We start from the raw sequence: 26314 nt of genomic DNA, 5'->3' as shown, positions 1-26314 counted from the left end.
AACGCAAGCCACTGTACCCCATCAATTGCAGCCACTGTGCCCATTAAACACAGCCACTGTGCCATCAAGCGCAGCCACTGTTCCCATAAATTGCCACCACTGTGCCATTAAACACAGCCACTGTGCCCATCAAACGCAGCCACTGTACCATCAAACGCAGCCACTGTACCCATAAATTGCCACCACTGTGCCCATTAAACACAGCCACTGTGCCCATCAAACGCAGCCACTGTACCATCAAACGCAGCCACTGTACCCATAAATTGCCACCACTGTGCCCATAAACGCAGCCACTGTGCCCATAAATTCCCGCCACTGTGCCCATCAAACGCAGCCACTGAGCCATCAAACGCAGCCACTGTACCCATCAATTGCAGCCACTGTGCCCATTAAACACAGCCACTGTGCCATCAAGCGCAGCCACTGTACCCATAAATTGCCACCACTGTGCCCATCAAACGCAGCCACTATGCCATCAAACGCAGCCACTGTACCCATCAATTGCAGCCACTGTGCCCATTAAACACAGCCACTGTGCCATCAAGCGCACCCACTGTACCCATAAATTGCCACCACTGTGCCCATCAAACGCAGCCACTGAGCCATCAAACGCAGCCACTGTACCCATCAATTGCAGCCGCTGTGCACATTAAACACAGCCACTGTGCCATCAAGCGCAGCCACTGTACCCATAAATTGCCACCACTGTGCCCATCAAACGCAGCCACTGTACCCATCAATTACAGCCACTGTGCCCATTAAACACAACCACTGTGCCCATCAAGCGCCACCACTGTACCCATAAATTGCCACCACTGTGCCCATTAAACGCAGCCACTGTGCCATCAAACGCAGCCACTGTACCCATAAATTGCCACCACTGTGCCCATTAAACACAGCCACTGTGCCCATAAATTACAGCCACTGTGCCCTTAAACGCAGCCACTGGGCCATCAAGCCCAGCCACTGTACCCATAAATTGCCACCACTGTGCCATTAAACACAGCCACTGTGCCCATCAAACGCAGCCACTGTACCCATAAATTCCCACCACTGTGCCATTAAACGCAGCCACTGTGCCCATAAATTCCCGCCACTGTGCCCATCAAACGCAGCCACTGTACCCATCAATTGCAGCCACTGTGCCCATTAAACACAGCCACTGTGCCATCAAGCGCAGCCACTGTACCCATAAATTGCCACCACTGTGCCCATTAAACGCAGCCACTGTGCCCGTAAATTCCCACCACTGTGCCCATCAAACACAGCCACTGTGCCCATAAATTCCCACCACTGTGCCCATCAAGCACAGCCACTGTGCCCATCAAACGCAGCCACTGTACCCATAAATTGCCACCACTGTGCCCATTAAACGCAGCCACTGTACCCATAAATTGCAGCCACTGTGCCCATTAAACGCAGCCACTGTGCCCATAAATTCCCACCACTGTGCCCATCAAACACAGCCACTGTGCCCATCAAACGCAGCAACTGTACCCATAAATTGCCACCACTGTGCCCATTAAACGCAGCCACTGTGCCCATAAATTCCCGCCACTGTGCCCATCAAACGCAGCCACTGAGCCATCAAACGCAGCCACTGTACCCATCAATTGCAGCCACTGTGCCCATTAAACACAACCACTGTGCCATCAAGCGCAGCCACTGTGCCCATCAAGCGCCACCACTGTGCTCATTAAATGCTGCCACTGTGCCCATCAAACGCAGCCACTGTGCCCATCAAACGCAGCCACTATGCCATCAAACGCAGCCACTGTAACCATCAATTGCTGCCAGTTTGCCCCATCAATTGCCGCCAGTTTGCCCCATCAATTCCTGCCAGTGTCCCCCCCCGCCCGGCACTTACCTGTCTCAGGTCAGCGCGTTGCTCCACGCTCCCTCCGATCACAGCGCTTGTCGCAGCCAATCAGGTGACAGGTAACCAGACCCAGTACACCTGATTGGCTGAGAGGCGGGTCAGTGTTAGGGAAGCGATTTATTTGATTTCCTAACACAGCACTGTGTAAGCAGCGAACGCACAGCAGTGTGTATATATATATATATATATATATATATATATATATATATATATATATATATAGCCCTATGTGCTTTTATATGTGTCTTATCTATATATAATGCACTCTTTAAATGTGCTTTAAAATGCATGGTTTTCCATTTTATGAACAAGAAAATAATGACGTTATGCTGTTGGGCTGGTATTATAATGCTATGGGGCTGGTATGACATTTTTTCCAGGGCTGGTTTTCATACCCAGTCCGGCCCTGCCCACTTGCTGATTCCTTTGACAAATGGACGATTGCTTTTCCAGGTGGAACTGTTGAGTCCATAGAACATCTGGAGGATAAGAAATTGTTTATTAGAGGGGTACATCCCGGCAGAAGTGATATTTCATTTATAGGTGGAGTTTGATGGACCGAGTCTGCTTCTGTTTTGTGACGGAACGCGTTGGCACCCCTCTTAGATGCTTCCGCCAAACAGTGCCTCCTGCCCTCCAAACCGTTCCAGCAGACCGGGACCTTATACCAGCCCTTTTACCCCAAACATCGTACACAGACAAGATGTTGAGGTAGACCCTGTCAGGACTGGGCTCAGCCCTTCCTTCTCTGAGCTGGCCGCTCAGCTGTTGGCTAATTGCCAGCTCATATCTCTCCACAGTTACTCAGCTGTTGAGGATATCCTGCTCGTCAGTCCTGCCTACTTAAGCCGTCCAGTCCAGAGGAGCTCTGCCTTCGCCTTGGTCAACATCACAGAGCCTGCGTTCCTGTTTAAAGACTTGCTTTGCTGACATCCCTTCTGGCTCCAGATCCTGCTTGCTGTTCCACTACATTGATCTCTAACTTCTGGCTTGGCTGACTATCCGTTCCGGTTACTGAACTTTGGCTATGTTTTGACTATGTTTGTTCTTTTTACTTTTATTATTAAACAAGTGTGATTTAACTGTACTTCTGTCTCGGTCTGATTTCAATGTTTCTGACAAACCCAAAGGAATGACCGTTTATTGAACAGAAATAGGGGTTATTATACACTTCAAAAGTAGGGCAATCACCACATGAACAATAAAAATAAATATTACCCAAAACATCACACAGTGGTTAGATAACAAGCTAACGTTGACAGAAGGCTAAACCCATCATAAAAAACCTCCAAGAGTTAGCCAAATTAGCCAACAAACAGAAACAATAGGTGACTCGATTAACAATGGGAATTCACACCTAGACAATGCTTTGCTTTACATCTGCTCACTGAGTTTCAAGTTGGCAGAGACCATCATGGCTTCCTTGACTGTTAAATGTAATAATGTCCTTTTGTATTATATAACAGGACATCTTCCTAAATGCTTGTACCTCCCTCAAATGGCAGGGCCCCACAGTCAGTGGGTAGTTGGCTTGCCTCTAGTCCTCTCCAAAAGCCCTGTCCTGGTTAGGCCTATCACATTCCCAACAAATGAGGAAATACTGTACACCATATGAAAAGTCCATCTCCTTTCCTCAATATAACCTCATGTTCCCAACGGATGAGGAGGAGATAATGTACACCATATGAAAGGTCCATCTCCATTCCTCAATATAACGTCATGTTGCCAACAAATTAGGAGATGCTGTACACTATATAAAAGGTCAATCTCCATTCCTCAATAGAACATCATGTTCCCCACAAATGAGGTGGAGATACTGTACACCATATGAAAGGTCCATCTCCATTCCTCAATATAACGTCATGTTCCCAACAAATGAGGAGGAGATACTGTACACCATATGAAAGGTCCATCTCCATTCCTTAATATGACGTCATGTTCCCTGTGACGAAACCGTCCGGCACCCTGCTTAGGTGCTTCTGTCCGCCAACCAGCGCCTCCTGCCCTCCAAACGATTCTGAGCAGATCAAGAGCCAATACCAGTCCTTTTTACCCCAATCATTGTACACAGACAAGATGTGCTGTAAAATCCAAAGGAATTACTGTTTAAATGCAGGCTTTTTATACACTTCAATATTAGGGCAGTCACCAACAATAAAACCAAATATTACCCAAAACATCACACAGTGGTTAGATAACGATCTAAAGTTGACACAAGGCTAATCCCATCATAAGACCCTCCAAGAGTTAGCCAAATTAGCCAACAGACAGAAACAATAGGTGACTCAGTTAACAATGGGAATTCACACCTAGACAATGCTTTGGTTAATCAGGGATCCCAGACTGTCTGGCAACATTATTTAAGAAGATCCCGGGCTGTCCAAATCTCAATAACCAGCTTTCTTTTCACATACATCTGCTCGCTGTGTTTCAAGTTGGCAGAGACCATCATGGCGTCCTTGACTGTTAAATGTAATAATGTCCTTTTGAGGACATCTTCCTAAATGCTTGTAGCTCCCTCAAATGCCAGGGCTTATAGTCAGTAGGCAAGAGGCTACCCTGCAGTCCCCTCCAAAAGCCCCTGTCCTGGTTCGGTCTGTCACATATTTCTTGAAGACTCTAATGAGGGGACATACCAAGAGGACAAATGTTACCCTACGAGCCTCAGATTCTCCAAGGGGGGGGTCAAATAGTCCCAAGTGGTGTACAATGCTCATCGCAGTGCATTGGGGGCATAGTAAAAATATTTGAATTTTTAGGGGTGTGGTTTGATAGATATATACCTGAAAGGAATACTTTATAGGAATATGGTTCTCATATGAAATGGTACTGAGCTAGTCCAATATTTACACTGATGGTCCATGCAAATTGCTCATTGGTGATCATTTAGAAAATCACACGTATTAAAAACTAAAAATATTATATCTGTAAACACATTGAGAGGAGCCGGTTACTTTATTTCATGGATAATCTTACAAAAATAGTTTACAATGATGACAGATGTGTAAATTTACTAGAATTGGACATGATGGATATTTAACCCCTTATTTCGCACATATGCAGCCTCAGTGGACTGGGCATTTTTCAGTGGGGGCCGCATACAGTATATGCATATCTGTCTTTGTGCTGGGAGGGTGCCGCACGGCGCTTCCAGCACAGGGACCACAATCTCACCGGGAGCCCCGGGTCCCATACTCCCGACCGGTATCTGCAACTCCCAGTTTCTGGGTCACCTGATCGTTGTGATAGCCTTTGATTGGCTATTGGCTGTGAAGCCCGCCCCCGTGTTTTCTCTCTCTCTAAATGGAGGAGAGAGAGATACATCCTATCTCTTTCTCTCTCTCTCCCTGCAGAGAAAAAAATAAACATAACTATGTGTAACAAAAATAATAATAATAATAATAACAAAAAAGAAAGAAATATAAACTGGTATAACTATCGTTGCCGATACTAAGCATTTGCATGAGTATTGGTACTCGGCAAATGCTCCGATACCTGAAACCGATACTTTCAGGCTCCATTCTTTCAGCTGACAGTGGGATTCCCCCACTGGCAGCTGAAATGTAAAAAAAACAAAACTATGTACTATGACTTGACTATGTAGTGTGGGGAGATCTGTAATCATTTTTTGCAATAATTTTTTCAGGTCATTATTTTTGACGTTCTCAGGGATGCCGCGAATTTTGACGTTGTTTCGTCTAGATCTGTCCTCGAGGTCTGCGACCTTGAGTTTTAGTTGCTTAACCACTTGCCGCCCGCCATATAGCAAAATGACAGCGGCAAAGTGGTTTCAATATTCTGAACGGATGTCATATGATGTGATCAGGATATTAAGCCACTGCGTGCCCCCGGGGGCGCGCATCACGGCGATCGTTGTTGCGGTGTGTCAGTCTGACACACCCCAACTCCGATCTAGGTAAAAAGTCTCTGACGGAGACTCTTTACCATGTGATCAGCCGTGTCTAAGCATGGCTGATCACGATGTAAATAGGAAGAGCCGGTGATTGGCTTTTCCTCACTCGTGTCCGACAGACGCGAGTAGAGGAGAGCCGATCGGCTGCTCTCCTGACAGGGGGGTCTGTGCTGATTGTTTAGAGGTGTAGAAGTGTTGATGAAGCGTAAACAGGAAGTTCCTGGTAAAAGAGTGGGAGAGGAGACATTGCTGGAACTGGCAACAGAGGAGGTAATAAGATATTATTTTGTATTTACACCCAGTAAACCCCCCTCTCATGTCCGTCCTCTTCCTCCATAGTCACTCTGACTTTATAGAACCATTTATCCAACTGTCCATCCAGAGCCTCTGGTTTATAGACCAGATACATCCTAAATATAGAACCATTTATCCAACTGTCCATCCAGAACCTCTGGTTTATAGACCGGATACATCCTAAATATAGAACCATTTATCCAACTGTCCATCCAGAGCCTCTGGTTTATAGACCAGATACATCCTAAATATAGAGCCATTTATCCAACTGTCCATCCAGAGCCTCTGGTTTATAGACCAGATACATCCTAAATATAGAGCCATTTATCCATTCTCCATAAAGCTGTCTCTGGATTGTTGGCATCCATGTGTCTGGATGGTGACTGTATCATTGTGTGTGTCAGGTTCCTATAAGGTGTCAGGATGTCACTGTCTATTTCTCCATGGAGGAGTGGGAGTATTTAGAAGGACACAAGGATCTCTACAAGGACGTCATGATGGACAATCAGCTGCCCCTCACATCACCGGGTAAGAGGAGACTTTATTGTAAAGGAGAGAGCAGTACGGAGGGTCCACCTAGATCCCCCATCATCTGATAAACACATAGAAACAATGTATTCAGTCAGTGTGTGTGTTTCCTACAGATGGATCCAGTAATGAGAACCCACCAGAGAGATGTCCCCGTCCTCTGTATTCCCAGGATTCCACACAGGAAGGTCACACCATCCCTCACCATCATCAGGTAGGTGGGACTGAGCATCTACATATAAAAAAAAAATATCCTAAACTGCAAGATAACATTCTTCTCTTTTCCGTTTTCACATATCTATTGTTTCCTTTTTGCAATTTAGAGTGAAGCATTGAATGACATCAAAGTTGAGGTTAAAGTGGAAGCAGAAGAGACGTTGATAAGGAGAGATCAGCAGTCTATGGAGGACGGTGGCTCTCTGTATTCCTCGGATTCCATAAAGGAAGATCAAAACTATACGTACCATGATCAGGTAGATGAGACTGAGCCACAGAACTCCACAGTAATTCTAATCTATGAGATAACATCTGTGTAAACGCTTGCTCCTTTTTTTTTTTTTGCATTAACAATTTATTAAGAGTTTTGCAGATAATACAAAAGGCTAAAGGATTCCACGAACCCTACATACTCATATGAATGGTAATAACAGTATGGGTCAAACACGGAGAGGACAAGAAACAACAACAAAAACAAGAAAAAAGAAAAACAAAGGGCATTCTATTTAGGGATCCTTGTCGGATCCTATTAAGCATAAACAACAAATATAAAAGGTGGTTCACCAGAAGTCTAATTTGATAGTACGATATCTAATAAGCAACTAGGACAGCTCCTGCTCCATCTATCTGTAACACCAACAAAAAAAAAAAAAAAGAAAGAAAGGGGGGACATCTTTATTATCACATCATATACCTTATGCCAGAAAGGCTAAAGTGATGGGCAGCTCCACCAGATATGGAGGAACGAGCCCATCTCTCTGCCACATCGCCAGCATTGATCTGAAACGGAGGGTGAAAATGTATGAATCAGGTGTTCTGTACACAGCGTGTTTTCAGTTTATAGACATTTTCTTGTACTGAGACATTTAAGGATCCTTTGTGAATACAGAGATTGATACGATCCCAACCTCCCTCACCTATCTCTGTTCCCAGTGCAGATTCCCAATAGGCATGGTCAGAGCGAAAGATTGTTGAGGTTTCCCCAAACAATGAAGCATAAAGCGCGAAGATAACATGTTTCTGACGGGTTAAGCAAGAGCATAGTGACTCCAGCACTGTTGGGGGTCTTGGTAAAGCCTTCTCTGCGTGATGGGTCATCTAAGAAGTGTTGGACATAGGACCAAAACGGAAACGAGGCCGTATTGGAAAGTTCCGCAAGTTCGGTTTGTCACATGAAGCGGTCTGTACGGAAAAAGTGTTTGGCCAGCATCTCTGTATCTCCGTATACGGCCATTCTGTCTTCACAAAGGCTCCGGCTAGGCCCGGGGGGAAAATCCATGTTGTTCTTGACTGGGGTAACGGTCCAAATCTTTAGTGGAAACTGCATGCGTGGAACAAGCCCTACTAAATGCGTGAAGAGTGAGTCCGATAAGGGGATGTGTCAAGGCGGAGGAAGACACATGATCCCTGGGAACTCAAGGGACATAACGTATATAAGAATTTAAAACCAGATTTTCTTGGTACACCCAACCTTTACATCGTATATGCACTTTCCAGTCAACGATTGGCACGAGATGAACCGCCCAGTAATAACGCTGTATATCAGGGAGGCTGATGCCTCCACAGGCTTTAGGCAGCACTAGCTTCGTCCAACTCATTCTTCCATGGTTATTGCGCCAAAGGAAGGTCCGACATATGGACTTGTACAGCCAGAAAAAAGGATGGTGGCAAGCGTATTGGTATGGTTTGGATTTTATACAGCAGACGTGGAAGAATTGTCATCTTAAGAATGGATTGCTCCCTTTTTTACAATTGTATTTTATCATCTTTGGGGTTTAGGGTGAAGAACTGAAAAACATCAAAGTTGAGATTAAAGAAGAAGAAGAGACATTAGTGAATGGAGATCAGCAATCTATGAAGGAAGGCGAGATGATTATGGAAACTAAACAGGAGGAATTTTCTCTACATATGGACCCAAGTGAGTAATAAACACTAAATGCCGAAACGCTTCACTATTTAATTCTACTTCTCTAAGTAGAAAGCTTGTATTCATATTGTTACATGGAATGAAATAGGTGCTATGTCCATGTATTTCTTGCACCATCCAGTGTTCCCAATATAATGGTTATCATCTCCATTCCTCAATATAATGTCATGTTCCCAACAAATGAGGAGGAGATACTGTACACCATATGAAAGGTCCATCTCCATTCCGCAATATAACGTCATGTTCCCAACAAATGAGGTGGAGATACTGTACACCATATGAAAGGTTCATCTCCATTCCTCAATATAACGTCATGTTCCCTACAAATGAGGTGGAGATACTGTACACCATATGAAAGGTCCATCTCCATTCCTCAATATAACGTCATGTTCCCAACAAATGAGGGGGAGATACTGTACACCATATGAAAGGTCCATCTCCATTCCTCAATATAATGTCATGTTCCCAACAAATGAGGAGGAGAAACTGTACACCATATGAAAGGTCCATCTCCATTCCTCAATATAACGTCATGTTCCCAACAAATGAGGAGGAGATACTGTACACCATACGAAAGGTCCTTCTCCAATCCTCTGTAGGGTTACATACACCAAATATTATGTGCATAACTTTAGTGATGTCCAAAGTCACACCTGAGGCTCCATATAAATTGGCAGTTTACCACCACTGCTGTACAATATATGAAAGGTATGTCTCTGTTCATCAGTACGATGTCATGTCTTTAGGAATAGGTGGAGAAAAGTTTTACTCTTCACTAGGGGTGCGCATCTTCACTGGTCTCACGATTCGATAGCAGAGGGATGGTGGGATCAGGCAGACAGATGGTGGGATCAGGCAGATGGATGGTGGGATCAGAGGCAGAGGGATCAGGCAGACAGATGGTGGGATCAGGCAGATGGATGGTGGGATCAGAGGCAGAGGGATCAGGCAGACGGATGGTGGGATCAGAGGCAGAGGGATCAGACAGAAGGATAGAGGGATCCGGCTGAAGGATGGTGGGACCAGGCATACAGATGGTGGGATCAGGCAGATGGATGGTAGAATCAGGCAGATGGATGGTGGGATCAGAGGCAGAGGGATCAGACAGAAGGATAGAGGGATCCAGCTGACAGATGGTGGGACCAGGCAGACAGATGGTGGGATCAGGCAGATGGATGGTGGGATCAGGCAGACGGATGGTGGGATCAGAGGGATCAGGCAGATGGATGGTGGGATCAGGAAGATAGATGGTGGGATCAGGCAGAGGGATAGTGGGATCAAGCAGAGGGATGGTAGAATCAAGCAGAGGGATGGTGGGATCAGGCAGAGGGGTGATGGTAGTGGAGGGATGGGATCAGTGACACTGGCACTTACCTGCTCTCAGTGTCCGTCGATTCCCCCTCCTCCAGTGAAGCCTCTCCTCATGTCGGGTCTCCTCAAGCTCCTCCTCCCGCACTGTACTGGCTGTCCGCTCATCAGCTGACTTTCTTCTTCGGTGAAGGGGAGGGGGCTTTAGCCACCATGCAGCCTCTGCCTCTGTGTTTCTCCCGGACAGGCAGAGCACTGCACGGAGCAACAGATGACGTCATCAACAATCGATTCGGCCAACTCGCAGCATAGGTGCTGCATCACAAATGTCCGAATCGCGTTGCATCGATGCTGCGATTATATTCAGCACCCCTATTCTTCACCATAACCTTGCCATCAGTGTAAAAATTTTGATGGTTTGTGTAATTTGGGTGTTTTGTATCCTTGATCTGTTTTTTTTTTTATGCCGCACCCAATTAAATGCCAGAGCTGGGATGGGATGTACATATATACTGTATATGACTTCTGAATACAAGATGTATAAGAACAGATATGACTTATATTAAATATTGCTTTCCAGCAGATGGACGGTGTTTCTGGAATATAAATACATCAGAGGGACATCTTATTATATCTCCAGATTGTAAGGCAGAAGATACTGACATTCCACAATATTCTCCGAAAGTGAACATTTACTGGTTGACAAGATCCACAGATCCTTCTAATCCTAAGGAACCTTCTGATAAATCCCATACTATGACTTCAGATGTCCATCTAAGATCAATGGGTCCTTCTAATCCTGAGGAACCTTCTTATAAATTCCATACTATGACTTCAGATGTCCATCTAAGATCAATGGATCCTTCTAATCCTGAGGAACCTTCTGATGAATCCCATACTATGACTTCAGATGCCCATCCAAGTTTTCACAGTGCTGACAGATCAACAGATCCATCCAATCCCCAGAATTCTTCTTTAAGCCATAAGAGGGTTCACACAGAAGAACGTTTATTGTCATGTTCAGAGTGCGGGAAGTCTTTCACTGAAAACAAAAATCTTCTTAGACATCAGAGAATTCACACTGGTAAATGTCCGAATGTTTGTTCAGAGTGGGGGAAATGTTTCACTTTCAAATCAGTACTTCTTGTACATCAGAGAACTCACACAGGAGAGCACCCTTTCCCTTGTACAGAGTGCGGCAAATGTTTCTTTCAGAAAGAAAAACTTATTGTACACCAGAGAACCCACACAGGCGAGCGTCCTTTTTCCTGTTCAGAGTGCGGGAAATGTTTCGCTGAGAAAGGAGTACTTGTTAAACACAAGAGAACTCACACGGGTGAACGTCCTTATCCATGTTCAGAGAGCGGGAGATCTTTCATTCATAAAGGAGACCTTGTCAGACACCAGACAACTCACACAGGTGCACGTCGTTATTGTTGTTTAGAGTGCGGGAAACGTTTTACTAGGGAAAGAGACCTCCTTATACACCAGAGAATTCACACGGGTGAGCATCCTTACCCATGTTCAGAGTGCGGGAAATCTTTTGTTCAAGAAAGTGTACTTGTTGAATACCAGAGAATTCACACAGGAGAGCGTCCTCATCCATGTTCAGAGTGCGGGAAAGCCTTCATTTGTAAAAGAGATCTTGTCAAACACCAGAGAATTCACACTGGTGAGCGTCCTCATTTATGTTCGGAGTGTGGGAAACGTTTCACTCGTAAGGGAGAACTTACTGTACACCGGAAAATTCACAGCGGTGAGCGTCCTTTCCCTTGTTCAGAGTGCGACAAATTTTTTTTTAAAAAAGCAAAGCTTACTGAACACCAGAGAATTCACACTGGTGAGCGTCCTTTCCCTTGTTCAGAGTGCGGGAAAGGTTTCCTTAACAAGAAAATGCTTATTAGACACCAGAGAATTCACACGGGTGAGCGTCCTTATTCATGTTCAGAGTGCGGGAAATCATTTGCTCGGAGAGGAGCACTTGGTAAACACCAGAGGGTTCACACGGGTGAGTGTCCTTATTCATGTTCAGAGTGCGGGAAATCGTTTGCTCAGAAAGGAGTACTTCTTACACACCAGAGAATTCACACGGGCGAGCAGCCCTATTCATGTTCAGAGTGCGGGAAATCTTTCAATCATAAGAGAAACCTTATTAGACACCAGAGAATTCACACCACAGAGCGTCCTCATTGCGTTCAGAGTGCGGGAAAAGGATTACAGATAGAAAAATTCTGAGACATCAGAGAGAACCCACCTGCTAATTCTTACGACAAATGGTCGATGACTTTTCCAGGTGGTACTGTTGTGTCCATGTAACACAGCTGGAGGACAAGAAAATGCTCTTCAAAGGGGTACATCCCGGGAAAAGTGATATTTCATTTCTAGGTGGAGTTTGATGGAGCGAGTCTTCCCTTGTCTTCTTCTATTTCTTGGAGACTCTGATGATGGGACATACCAAGAGGACAAATGTTACCCTACGAGCCTCAGATTCTCCTAGGGAGGGGGTCTGATAGTCCCAAGTGGTGTACAAAGCACATCACAGTACATTGGGGGTATAGTAAGAATGTTTTAGTTTTTAGGGGTGCGGTGTGATCGGTATAAACCCATAAGGAATGAATTATAGGAACACGGATCTCATATGAAATAGTACTGAGCTAGTCCAATATTTACACCGACAGCACCATGAAAATTGCCCATTGGTGGTCAGTTGGAGAAAAGCTCACATACACTATATTACCAAAAATATTGGGACACCTGCCTTCACTTCCTGTCTTCCATAGAGACTTCCTGTCTTGGTGTAAGTGAGATCGCCACCTTGAGAAGCTCAGAAGAACTGCAGCCATTCTAATAACCATCGCTAATAATCTTTCCAAATAGGTTCAAGAAGTTGACGTGTTTTGCCTATTAGCGTCCTCAGGACCTCCTTAACCTGTGTAGCACCCCCTTAGATGTGTTGCTAGAGTGCTAGGATTTATGTTTGTTAGTGTAGGTACATTTCAGGTTTGGCTGGCAGCCAAGCCTGTGTGTTTTTTTTCTGGGTCAGGGTTTGAGTGACCTGGGTAGGCTGGATGACTCAGCAGCAGCTCCTCCCTGCTAGCTGGAAACTTGGAGAAGGTTCCAGAAGCATATAGGAGGAGTCCAAGAGGAGCTAGCTGGAGTGTTCTGAGGGCCCTGATGAATCCCCAACAGTCTCAGCCCAGCAGGGGCAGTGGAGTACGGGTGGAAGCTGGAGATGGAGTGTTAGGCTGTTGTGGCCTTTGAGGAAGCTCCTTCTGGGAGGGTGACCTTTAGCCTGGGCTCAGGTGCAGACAGTACCCTCCTCCAAACACAGAGGTGTCCTGGACAGGAGGCACGGGAACAAGGAGAGGACAGCAGGAGAATACTGCTATGCAAGTCTCCAGGAGGACAAGGGACAGCCAAGAGGGCTGGTGAGTGACACAAAGTCAGGAGGACTGGGATCGACTGTGGTGGCACGGGCAGGAGAAAGGGGCAGCTGCAGCAAGGAGGGCTGGCAGTGCCTGAAGAGGTGGTACTGGGAGCAGTAGCCACATATAGGACAGCTAGCACCGAAGACTTCAACTGTTTTGGCTACACCATAGGGGCCCGCGGTTCAAGCCTGCAAAGGTCATTCGTCCAGATTCAGCTGAGACTGTGCTGAACCTGAAACTTGTGCTAGCTGGTCCTGGGAGTTGTTCTGCAAGTCTGTGTTGGAGGTAGAAGAGGAAAGCGTGTATACAGTATATGCTGGGTGTATGATGTTCAAGTCTACTGATCAAATGGGCATTCCATATCTACCTTTCCCTATCCAAGTTCAAATCCCCTAATAAAAAATAAAAACAAACAAAGCTGCAAGGACTGCTTCTTGTCTCTGAAGTGAATGGAAAATTTGTGTGCCTGGCTGTGCAGTGTGGGAGATGACCACATTCACCAGCGGCACCTACGGGGATAGCGCTACACTTGGTGCAAAGAAAAATGGCCTAAACATAGATGTTTGCAACCAAGTTTAGGAGGTCCTGAGGAAGCTAATGGGCGAAACACGTCGACCGCTTGGATCAATTTGCAAAGATTATTAGCGATGGTTATTAGTATGGCCTACATCACATTTGTTCTTGTTGTTTTTAAACATACAATTTTTTTTTCATGTGTAATAAAATATTGATATTTTTAGAATCTTGTGTGATCATCCTTCTCTGGTACCAGTAAAATCCAATAAAATTGTTTTTTGTAGACAACTCCTCCCTGCTAGCTGGAAACTTGGAGAAGTTTCCAGTTGCAGATAGGAGTCCAAGAGGAGATTTCTGGAGTGTTGTGAGGGGTCCTGACCAATCCCCAACAGAAGGGTTGGCAGGGGGCAGGCCCCCTCAAATACTCAGTCAGCCCAGCAGGGGCAGTGGAGTTCGGGAGGAAGCTGGAGATGGAGTGTTAGGCTATCGTGGCCTTTGAGGGAGCTCCCCAGTCTGCAGGGAGGAGGGGATGACCTCAGGCCTGGGCTCGGGTACAGACAGGACCCTCTTTAAGACACACAGAGGTGTCCTGGCACGGGAGCAAGGAGAGGACAGTGGGAGAACACTGCCAGGCAAGTCTCCATGGCCTACATCACATTTGTAATAATCTTTTTAAGTATACAATTTTTTATTTTTTTTATGTGTAATAAAATATTGGTATTTTTAGAATCTTGTGTGGTCGATCCTCTCTGGTACCAATAAAGTCCAATATACTTTAAAATGTTTTTTGTAGACAATGACTAGAATGGATGAGTTACCTTTACAATAGCCCACTACCCTAATTCTGTAACGAATAATAATAATCCAATAAAAAAGAAACACTGGAAGTAAAATGGAGGTCACATTTCCCCCTGGAGTTGCTCTTTCACATACATATTACATCTCTTATCCTGCACATGTACGCAGGGCCGGGACAAGGGGTGGGCAGAAGGGACATCCTCCCCAGGCACAGCAATTGGGGCAGGAGGCACCCCCCTCCCCAACATGCACACTGTGGTGGCAGCCAACCATAAAGCAAGCAATTGGTCGTGCATTGCACACTCCCTGCCAACCATGGCCAGCCTGAGCAGGGAGGCAGAGAACGGGCACAGGGCAGTACACCCATTCTATAGCACTCACGAACAGCAGGGGAGGGGGGCGCAGTTCCGTATCCTCACCCTGGGCGCTGAATAACTTGTCTCGGTACGGCATGTACAAATGCTTTAAGTGGGCGGAGTTATATGATTTTGAAGGACTGTATGTGGGTAAACTACCCTACAAAGATCAGTTAAATCACACACAACATTGGGGGGAATGTGCAGTTTGATTTTCCCATTGCAATTATGGTGGTAAATGTAGAGGATTGCAATAAACAAAGGGGTGGGTGATGGTGGATAAATGTAGGTTCCTGTGCAATAGATAAGTGGCACCAATACTGCAAATGCCCAGTAGGCGTTGTTAGGGCTGCCGATAAGGGGGTAGCACCAGTCCTCCTGTACGGGGCCCAGGCAGCAGGGGAACTGGATATGGGCAGTAGAGGGGGTGATTGGTAAAGCGGGGGAGGGGGATTAGAGGAACCAAGGGAGGTGCCTCTCCCTGCAGCAGCTAAAAGCTGGCTTCTCCTTCTCTCCCTCCTATCGACTTTCAGCTGCTGCAGGGAGAGACACACGGGGGATTGGTTCCTGTAATTGCCACCCCCCCCTCCACGCCTTACCGATCCTCTTCACTGTCCAGGATTCTATTCCCCCTGCTGCTCGCTAATAATGTATTTTTTTTAATGAAAATTACACTGTAGTCATAAAGGGATGGACATGGTCAGCAACAATACTCAGGTGGGCCGTGGTGTTTAAATGATGCTCATTTAGTACTGAGGGGCCCAAAGTGTGGCAAGAAAACATTCCCCACACCATTACACCACCACCCACCAGCCTGAACCGTTGCTACAAGGCAGGTTGGATCCATGCTTTGCTCTCATGTTGTTTACGCCAAATTCTGACCCGACCATCTGAATGTCGCAGCTGAAATTGAGACTCATGAGACCAGGCAACGTTTTTCCAATCTTCTATTGTCCAATTTTGGTGATCCTGTGCGAATTGTAGCCTCAGTTTTCCTGTTCTTAGCTGACAGGAGTGGCACCTGGTGTGGTCTTCTGCTGCTGTAGCCCACCTGCTTCAAGGTTGGATGTGTTGTGTATTCAGAGATGGTATTCTGCATACCTTGGTTGTAACGAGTGGCTGAGTAACTGTTGACTTTCTATCATCTGGAATCAGTCTGCCCATTCTCCTCTGATATCAATAAGGCATTTTCTTCCACACAACTGCCGCTCACTAGATATTTTCTCTTTTTGCCACCATTCGCTGCAAACCCGAGAGAAGGAGGAGCAGGCGGTTCCAGAGAGGTAGCAGTGGTGGCCGGCGATGGAGGTTTTGTTGGAGGAGTGGATTTATGTGGCTTGGTCTGCCCTTCTCAATGATAGGGACCCTATCATAGAGCCCCCTGCAGAACTGTGCTTCCAGGGCCTGGACCATGAATAAAGCCTTGCAGGCACTCAGTAGCTTCCCTCCATGCCTTTGGGCTGAAGTCAACAAACTGTATTTAAAAGCTGGTGCAGGATAATCAGTGTTCTGCACTATTTCCTTCAAAATGTCCCTGGGGTCTATGCCAGGTGTCACTAATGTGTGGGAGGCTGAATCCTTCTGGTGTGAGGCCTGGTGAGGTGGTCTGATCAGTGGCCACAAGGTTGTGCTAACTCACACATCATTTCAACACATAAAAAAAAAAAAAACTTTGTTGGACAACATGCAGTTCCTTCATCACTCCTACATCTCTAACAAGCCTCATGGACCCAGAGACCAGGGCTTTCCAATCCTGGAGAAAACTGGAAATGCAGTTTCCTCTGCATTACGCATGCATCCCAGAGACCCTCAACTTAAATTAGTGTGAACCCTGGGTGACACCAAATCCTTTTATTATTGTGACAAGGTGCAAAAATGTCACATATCCTCCCTCCCCCTCTGATTTGACCCAGAGGGTGAAATGCATAAGCCGGTACCCCTCACTTTGGCACCTCTGTGGTAGCTCTCACCTACATGGGCACATTCCCGGCCATTACTCTTTCCCTTAATATTAAAGGGGAACTCTTGAGTTTATTCTCTAAATCCTGCAACTACTCTCTCATGGGTTCTAAAAAAAGACATGCCCACGTCTTTCTACGACTTCACTTCCCAAAGTGCCTTCTGCTTATTTTCCTTTGGGTCACACTAGCCATTTTGTGTAATATTATATTGGCCTCCCTTTATCCTCCATTTTTTTAAATAATATCTTGTGAACTGCTTAATACAGTGTCTGATCTCAGCTTCTCTTGTTTCACCATTTCCCCTTTAATCCTCATTTTGACAGTTTCACCATTAAGATTCTCCTATAACTGTAGCAACATCGCAGACTTGTCTTTCCATTCAGATGTCTTTGTGTCATGGTCAGGGGTCAGGCTCAGAGATCAACAGCTATAGCAGTAGAAAGACTTCCACTGACCAGCAGGATAGGTATACAAGCAGGTAACCCTGGCAGATGACACGGGCTCACCCCAGGTGCAGGGTCCAAGTACTAACTGGTATTCACCAGAGCTGATGGTGGAAATGGGTTTTGCTGCATGTTAGTACCAGGTCGAGGTCCTCTGGATCGCCCCACCAGGAGGTGAGCATGCTGGGGTCCAGTTGCAGATATAGCAAGTAGGACTCAAGCAGAAGTGTAGTCAGTAAACAATCCAAAGGTAGGTAACAAAAATAGTTAAAGGCTGGGATCAAGTGGAAGCGTAGTCAAGGAACAAGCCAAAGGTAGGTAACAAGTGGTTGGAGGTTGAGATCGTGAAGAACCGTAGTTGAGGAACAAGGCAAAGGTCGGTAACAAGTGGTTGGAGGTTGGGAACATGAGGTACCATAGTTGATGAACAAACCAAAGGTTGGTAACGAGTGATTGGAATCATGAAGAATCGTAGTCGATGAACAAGCCAAAAGTCGGTAACATGTGGTTGGAGGTTGGACTCATGAAGAACCGTAGTCCAGGAACAAGCCAACAAGTGGTAGCGAAGATACTGACAGCAGTAGGAGTGACAAGACCGAGATATTGGTTGAAGAGAGCACAATAATCTGGCAAATAGGAAGTGCAAAGGCATGGATGAAATAGGAAGTTCATGTGAGGAGTAGAGAGTTCAAGGTTCAAGAGAAAGAAGACATAAGGCAAGGTTGTCTAAGCAATCAGACGAGAAGCTGTCTGGCATCTCAGGTGGCTCAGCAAGAAGAGTTCCTGGCAAACAAAGCAGAGGTCTCGGCTTCTGATGCAGACCTTGACATTTTGATTCATGTGATATTGTCGAAGATTCCAACTCTTCATTTAAGTCACTGTTATCTTGAGTAAAGCCTACCAAAGCTAACTTCTGGCTTTCACATCAAGCTTCTAGGTTTTGGTTTTCTACTAAGCATTTATTTCCATTAATTTATCTAGTTCTCTTTTTATGTGCAGATAAGGTGTTCAGTAAGGACTTCCTTAGCGCTTCTTATGCCCTGTACACACGGTTGGACATTGATTGGACATTCCGACAACAAAATCCATGGATTTTTTCCGACGGATGTTGACTCAAACTTGTTTTGCCTACACACGGTCACACAAAGTTGTCGGAAAATCCGATCGTTCTGAACGCGGTGACGAAAGCACGTACGTCGGGACTGTAAACAGGGCAGGAGCCAATAGCTTTCGTCTTTTAATTTATTCTGAGCATGCGTGGCACTTTGTGCGTCGGATTTGTGTACACACGATCGGAATTTCCGACAATGGATTTTGTTGTCGGAAAATTTTACAGCCTACTCTCAAACTTTGTGTGTTGGAAAATCCGATGGAAAATGTCAGATGGAGCCCACACACGGTCGGAATTTCCGACAACACGCTCCGATTGCACATTTTCCCTCGGAAAATCCGACCGTGTGTACAGGGCATTACACTGTGAGATCTTTCCCCAATCTACTGTCCCGAACTTTTAGGAGGCCTCCTCTCACTCTCACTACGCTGTCTATCTCTGAATTCACTATTAAGTCAATACCCTTCTTACTAAACATTTTATCCTCAGACACCTTCTGGCATGTGTCACATCCTATTATCAACTCAACCTGACCATCAGGTTAACCCCCACTATTGCTGTTACCCACAGTTTCGAACAAAGTCAGCCTGCGGAGCACAGGGGGGGACCCGGAGGAGGACAACACCTAGGGTGACCACATTTCCAAACTGCCATTCAGGGACAATTTTGCCAAGAACCGGGGGGGGGGGGGGGTGTTGAATGTAGTCTCGGAGTTGATGGGGATTTCAGTGGCGAGTGATTTGTCAGGTGAATGGCTGGTTTTAGCACTTATATCATCCCAACACCATGCTTGATATGGTGTCAGCATGATCAAATCATATTATTTCTATTACTACATTGTAATATATAATGAAATAGTTCAACTCACCATAATGCAGAATCAGTGGGAACCCTGAGCTTGTCACTTGCCACCAGATGCAGCATGCCACCGTCGCCTGCTACCAGATGCAGTGTGTCACTTGCCACCGTGACAGTACGGCCTGGGGACCTGTTTTAGAGCATGCTGGAGTGGCCCCAGAGAAGATAGAGGAGGTGGCAGTGGCTTCGCTAGGGTTGGTGTCACCCCACCGGTGCGGTAAAACATGGTGTCACCCCCTGCCAAGTAAAGTCCCCCCTCAGTACAGACCCCCCTTCATTAAGTATAGACCCCCCTCCCTCAGTATAAATCCCCGTCCCTCAGTACAGACCCCCCTCCTTCAGTACAGACCCCCCTCCCTTAGTATAGATCCCCCTCCCTCAGTATAGATCCCCTTCCCTCAGTATAGATCCCCTTCCCTCAGTACAGACCCCCCTCCCCAATAAGTACAGACCCCCCCTCACTAAGTACAGACCCCCCCTCCCTCAGTATAGATCCCCCTCCCTCAGTATAGATCCCCTTCCCTCAGTACAGACCCCCTAGCCAATAAGTACAGACCTCCCACTAAGTATAGACCCCCCTCCCTCAGTATAGATCCCCCTCCCTCAGTACAGACTCCTCCAATATGTACAGACCCCCCCTCAGTACAGACCCCCCGCTAAGTACAGACCCACCCTCAGTACAGACCCCCCTCCCTCAGTATAGATCCCCCTCAATCAGTATGGACTCCCCCCCAATATGTATAGACCCCCCCAATAAGTACAAACCCCCCTCAGTATAGACCCCCCTCAGTACAGACCCCCCGATAAGTGCAGACCCCCCTAAGTACAGACCCCCCTCAGTACAGACCCCCCCTCAGTACAGACCCCCCTCAGTACAGACCCCCCGCTAAGTACAGACCCCCTTACTCTCAGGCGGGTGAGCGGTCTCAGCTCCCCTTGGCTCGGGCGGGCTCGGCTGTGCTTGGGTGGAGGGGCGGCCTCAGCTCCCCTCGGCTGGAGGCAGATGGAGCTGGAGGCAGAGCGAGCGCCATCGCTATAGCGGGGTTTGCTCACTCTGTCAATTTCATTCCGGGACACTGTATTGTCCCGGAATGAAGGTGCCCGGGACATTCCTGCAATTAGCAAAACGGAACACGTGGGCACCCTAACGACACCGGAGGGAAGGAAGACAACACCGGAGGGAGGGAGGACACCTGAAGCCAGAGGAGGACCCAGGGAGCCAGAGGAGGACACAGGGGGACAGTCGGGGGTAATTGGTGCGGCGCTGGGGGGAGTTACAAGCACCGATTCCCCCTGTATAGCCTTTCAATAAATCAGCTGACAGCCGCGGAAGGGGGAGAGGCGGCTGTCAGCTGCTTTATTGAAAGGCTATACGGGGGGGGGATCAGTGCTTGTAACTGCCTCCGCCGCCGCACTGATCACCTGTGAGGCTGCCAGGCATCCCCTACTACACTGAGGATGCCTGGTCAGATACAACAGGCATTTGCATGAGTACCGATATTCGTGCAAATGCTTGGTATTGGCACTGACACAGATACTAGTATCGGTATCGGTGCAACCCTTGATGGAACATAGTAGAGGAATGGACCACAAAGCAGCGGGCAAAATTATGAAATCTAATGTAGACTGCAGTATTTATCTTCAACACAAGGTGGTGATGTCACTTGGAACAGACAGGAAGTGATGTAGGCTACAGACAGGAAGTGATGTAAGCTACAGACAGGAAGTGATGTAAGCCACAGACAGGAAGTGTTTTTGGAGAATAAAGAGCAAGTTTCTAGTAAAAGAGTGGGAGGGAAGTAGAGAGCAGACATTGCTGGTGTCCTGAGGAACTGGCAGCAGAGGAGGTAATAAGATCTTATTTTCTATTTACATCCAGTAACCCCCCCAGGTCATGTATGCAAGGCAATATAGTAAGGACACATTCTGCACATATAGAACCATTTATCCAACTGTCCATCCAGAGCCTCTGGTTTATAAACCAGATACATTCTAAATATAGAACCATTTATCCAACTGTCCATCCAGAGTAGCTATTAGTCACAAAAAAGATCCTTGAGCTGTTGACAGGAGAGGTGAGCGGTGCCGGGAATTCTGGGACATTATCCAGTAACAGACAAGGGATGTGTCTGGATGGTGACTGTATCATTGTGTGTGTCAGGTTCCTATAAGGTGTCAGGATGTCACTGTCTATTTCTCCATGGAGGAGTGGGAGTATTTAGAAGGTCACAAGGATCTCTACAAGGACATCATGATGGAGAATCAGCCGCCCCTCACATCACCGGGTAAGAGGAGACTTTATTGTAAAGGAGAGAGCAGTACGGAGGGTCCACCTAGATCCCCCATCATCTGATAAACACATAGAAACAATGTATTCAGTCAGTGTGTGTGTTTCCTACAGATGGATCCAGTAATGGGAACCCACCAGAGAGATGTCCTTCTCCTCTGTATTCCCGGGATTCCACACAGGAAGATCACACCATCCCTCACCATCATCAGGTAGATTGGACTGAGCATGTATATATAAAAATATATTTATAACATTCTTCTCTTTTCCGTTTTTACATATCTATTGTTTCCTTTTTTGTGGTTTAGAATGAAGCATTGAATGACATCAAAGTTGAGGTTAAAGTGGAAGCAGAAGAGTGGTTGGTGAGTGGAGATCGGCAGTCTATGGAGGAGGGTGGCTCTCTGTATTCCTCGGTTTCCATAAAGGAAAATCAAAACTATACGCACCATGATCAGGTAGATGAGACTGAGCCACAGAACTTCAAAGTAATTCTAATCTATGAAATAACATCTTCTGTGTAAACGCTTGCTCCTTTTTTTTTTACAATAGTATTTTTTATTATCTTTGGGGGGTTTAGGGTGAAGAACTGAAAGACATCAAAGCTGAGATTAAACAGGAAGAGGAAGAGACGTTGGTGAGTGGAGATCAGCAGTCTATGGAGGAGGGTTGTCCTCTGTATTCCCAGAATTCTACACAGGAAGATCACCAATATATAGAGAATGATCAGGTAGATGGGATTGCACAAAATGAACTACAAAATAATTCTATGGGAAGATATTCTCTTATGTAATCTCCTAATATTTTCAGCTGTGTTTTTTGATGTTATATTTTGTCATCTCTGAAATTTAGAATGAAGAACGGAAAGACATCAAATTTGAGGTTAAGAAAGAAGAAGAAGAGAGGTTGGTGAGTGGAGATCAGCAGTCTATGGAGGAGGAGGAGATGATTATGGAAGGTAAAAAGGAGAAACCTTCTCTACATATGGACACAAGTAAGTAATAAACACTAAATGCAGAAATGGTTCACATTTTAATTCTACTTCTCTAAATATAAAGCATGTTACCTGGAATGAAAAAATGTGTCCATTGAGCTAAAAAAAATATCCACCATGGCAGTTGATCCAGATTAGGGCATAAAATATGACCATAATTCATTAGGTTAAAATAATTTGTTCTTTATTCCAAAAGGCAAATAACTCCCCAGATCAACATTCTACAGTGATTCTCATTACAAATATTAGAAGCTCTTCCAGTTAGCTAGAAAAAGTTCCTGTGGAAGATTTTTCTCATATTAACAGCTGGTATAGCAAATAACTCGGCCACGTGATATAGAAAAATCTCCTGTCCTTGCCAGAGGAATGTAATCTATGTATTTCTTGCACCATCCAGTCTTCCCTACCTAGTGTACACCATCTCTATTCCTCAATATAATGTCATGTTCTTCCCAACAAATGAGGAGGAGATACTGTACACCATATGAAAGGTCCATCTCCATTCCTCAATATAATGTCATGTTCCCAACAAATGAGGAGGAGACACTGTACACCATATGAAAGGTCCATCTCCATTCCTCAATATAATGTCATGTTCCCAACAACTGAGGAGATACTGTACACCATATGAAAGGTCCATCTCCATTCCTCAATATAATGTCATGTTCCCAACAAATGAGGTGGAGATACTGTACACCATATGAAAGGTCCATCTCCATTCCTCAATATAACGTCATGTTCCCAACAAATGAGGAGGAGATACTGTACACCATATGAAAGGTCCATCTCCATTCCTCAATATAATGTCATGTTCCCAACAAATGAGGAGGAGATACTGTACACCATATGAAAGGTCCATCTCCATTCCTCAATATAATGTCATGTTCCCAACAAATGAGGAGGAGATACTGTACACCATATGAAAGGTCCACCTCCATTCCTCAATATAACGTCTTGTTCCCAACAAATGAGGAGGAGATGCTGTACACCATATGAAAGGTCCATCTCCATTCCTCAATATAACGTCATGTTCCCAACAAATGAGGAGGAGATACTGTACACCATATGAAAGGTCCATCTCCATTCCTCAGTATAATGTCATGTTCCCAACAAATGAGGAGGAGATACTGTACACCATATGAAAGGTCCATCTCCATTCCTCAATATAATGTCATGTTCCCAACAAATGAGGAGGAGATACTGTACACCATATGAAATGTTCATCTCCAATTCTCTGTGGGGTTACATACGCTAAATATTATGTGCATAACTTTGGTGATGTCTGAAGTTGCACCTGAGGCTCCTTATAAATGATCAGTTTGCCACCACTACTGTACACAACATGAAAGGTTTATCTCTGTTCATCAGTATGATGTCATGTCTTTAGGAATAGTTGGAGAAAAGTTCTATTCTTCACCATAACCTTGCCATCAATACAAAAATATTGTTGGTTTGTGTAAGTTGGGTGTTTTGTATCCTTGATCTGGTTTTTATATGCTGCACCCAATCCAGTGCCAGAGCTGGGATGGGATGTACATATATATTGTATATGACTTCTGTATACAAGATGTATGAGAACAGATATGACTTATATTAAATATTGCTTTCCAGCAGATGGACGGTGTTTCTGGAATAGAAATACATCGGAGGGACATCTTATTATATCTCCAGATTGTAAGGCAGAAGATACTGACATTCCACAATATTCTCCGAAAGTGAACACTTACTGGTTGACAAGATCCACAGATCCTTCTAATCCTGAGGAACCTTCTGATAAATCCCATACTATGACTTCAGATGTCCATCTAAGATCAATGGGTCCTTCTAATCCTGAGGAACCTTCTGATAAATCCCATACTATGACTTCAAATGTCCATCTAAGATCAATGGGTCCTTCTAATCCTGAGGAACCTTCTGATAAATCCCATACTATCACTTCAGATGTCCATCCAAGTTCTCACAGATCACCAGATCCATCCAATCCCCAGATATCTTCTTCAAGCCATAAGAGGGTTCACACAGGAGAGCGTTCATTGTCATGTTCAGAGTGCGGGAAATCTTTCACTGAAAACAAAAACCTTCTTAGACATCAGAGAATTCACACTGGTGAGTGTCCGAATGTATGTTCAGAGTGTGGGAAATCTTTCACTTCCAAAGCAGTACTTATTGTACACCAGAGAACTCACACAGGAGAGCGTCCTTTCCCTTGTTCAGAGTGCGGCAAATGTTTCATTCAGAAAGAAAAACTTATAATACACCAAAGAACTCACACAGGCGAGCGTCCATTTTCCTGTTCAGAGTGCGGCAAATGTTTCGCTGAGAAAGGAGTACTTGTTAAACACCAAAGAACTCACACGGGTGAACGTCCTTATTCATGTTCAGAGTGCGGGAGATCTTTCATTTATAAAGGAGATCTTGACAGACACCAGACAATTCACACAGGTTCAAGCCGTTATTCTTGTTTAGAGTGCGGGAAAAGTTTCACTAGGAAAGGAGACCTCCTTATACACCAGAGAATCCACACAGGTGAGCGTCCTTACCCATGTTCAGAGTGCGGGAAATCTTTCGCTCAAGAAAGTGTATTTGTTGAACACCAGAGAATTCACACAGGAGAGCGTCCTCATCCATGTTCAGAGTGCGGGAAAGCCTTCATTTATAAAAGAGAGCTTGTCAAACACCAGAGAATTCACACGGGTGAACGTCCTTATTCATGTTCAGAGTGCGGGAAATCTTTCATTGGAAAAAAAGAACTTCTTAGTCACCAGAAAATTCACACAGGCGTGCGCCCTTATTCCTGTTCAGAGTGCGGGAAATCCTTCGCCTGGAGAGGAGGCCTTGTCAAACACCAGAGAATTCACACGGGTGAACGTCTTTACGCATGTTCAGAGTGCGGGAAATCTTTCACTGGGAAAAAGGAACTTCTTGGACATCAGAGAAGACACACAGGCGTGCGCCCTTATTCATGTTCAGAGTGCGGGAAATCTTTCTCTCAGAAAATACACCTTCTAGAACACCAGAGAATTCACACGGGTGAGCGTCCTTATTCGTGTCCAGAGTGTGGGAAATCGTTCACCACAAAAGGAGTACTCGTTAAACACCAGAGAGTTCACACGGGTGAGCGTCTTTATTCATGTTCGGAGTGCGGGAAATCTTTCACTCAGAAAGGAAACCTTGTTAGACACCAGAGAAGAGGCACTGCGGAGCGTTCGCACTGCAGTCAGAGTGCGGGAAATGCTTTACAGATAGGAAAACATCTGAGACATCAGAGAGAACCCACCTGCTGATTCTTATGACAAATGGACAATGACTTTTCCAGGTGGAACTGTTGAGTATATGGAACATCTGGAGCATAAGAAAAATGTTTTTTTTTTAGGGGTACATGCCGGCAAAAGTGATATTTCAAAAAAAATGGTGGAGTTCGGTGGGCCAAGTCTTCCCGTGTCTTCTTCTATTTCTTGGAAATTTAATGAAGATTTAATAAAGCTTGGCAAATGTTG

At 45.4% G+C, this 26314-nt stretch overlaps 1 protein-coding gene and 1 pseudogene across 1 annotated transcript; both read left to right on the top strand.

Annotated features, from left to right (window-relative positions):
* The window catches only part of LOC141106891 (uncharacterized), an 8538-nt pseudogene extending 1388 nt beyond the window's left edge, over positions 1-7150 (top strand).
* LOC141106890 (uncharacterized) lies at positions 6709-26314 on the top strand. The gene is made up of 9 exons (XM_073597819.1): positions 6709-8509; positions 8610-8748; positions 10646-12294; positions 21704-21821; positions 21938-22035; positions 22132-22281; positions 22404-22553; positions 22676-22817; positions 24429-26314. The coding sequence occupies exons 1-9, from the start codon at positions 8435-8437 to the stop codon at positions 26099-26101; spliced, it is 4194 nt and encodes a 1397-aa protein (XP_073453920.1). The 5' UTR covers positions 6709-8434; the 3' UTR covers positions 26102-26314.

The sequence above is a fragment of the Aquarana catesbeiana genome, linkage group LG08 (genome assembly GCF_042186555.1).
Source record: "Aquarana catesbeiana isolate 2022-GZ linkage group LG08, ASM4218655v1, whole genome shotgun sequence".
Lineage (NCBI taxonomy): Eukaryota > Metazoa > Chordata > Amphibia > Anura > Ranidae > Aquarana > Aquarana catesbeiana.
This window is presented reverse-complemented; position numbering and strand designations above follow the sequence as displayed.

What these genes read in the sequence shown, in the direction of transcription:
- LOC141106890 (XM_073597819.1), top strand. Translation starts at nt 8,435, where the DNA reads ATGGTTATTGCGCCAAAGGAAGGTCCGACATATGGACTTGTACAGCCA. An exon ending in GCCGCCCCTCACATCACCGG is followed by an intron (nt 21,822 to 21,937) that starts GTAAGAGGAGAC and finishes TGTTTCCTACAG; the next exon opens with ATGGATCCAGTAATGGGAAC. An exon ending in CCATCCCTCACCATCATCAG is followed by an intron (nt 22,036 to 22,131) that starts GTAGATTGGACT and finishes TTTGTGGTTTAG; the next exon opens with AATGAAGCATTGAATGACAT.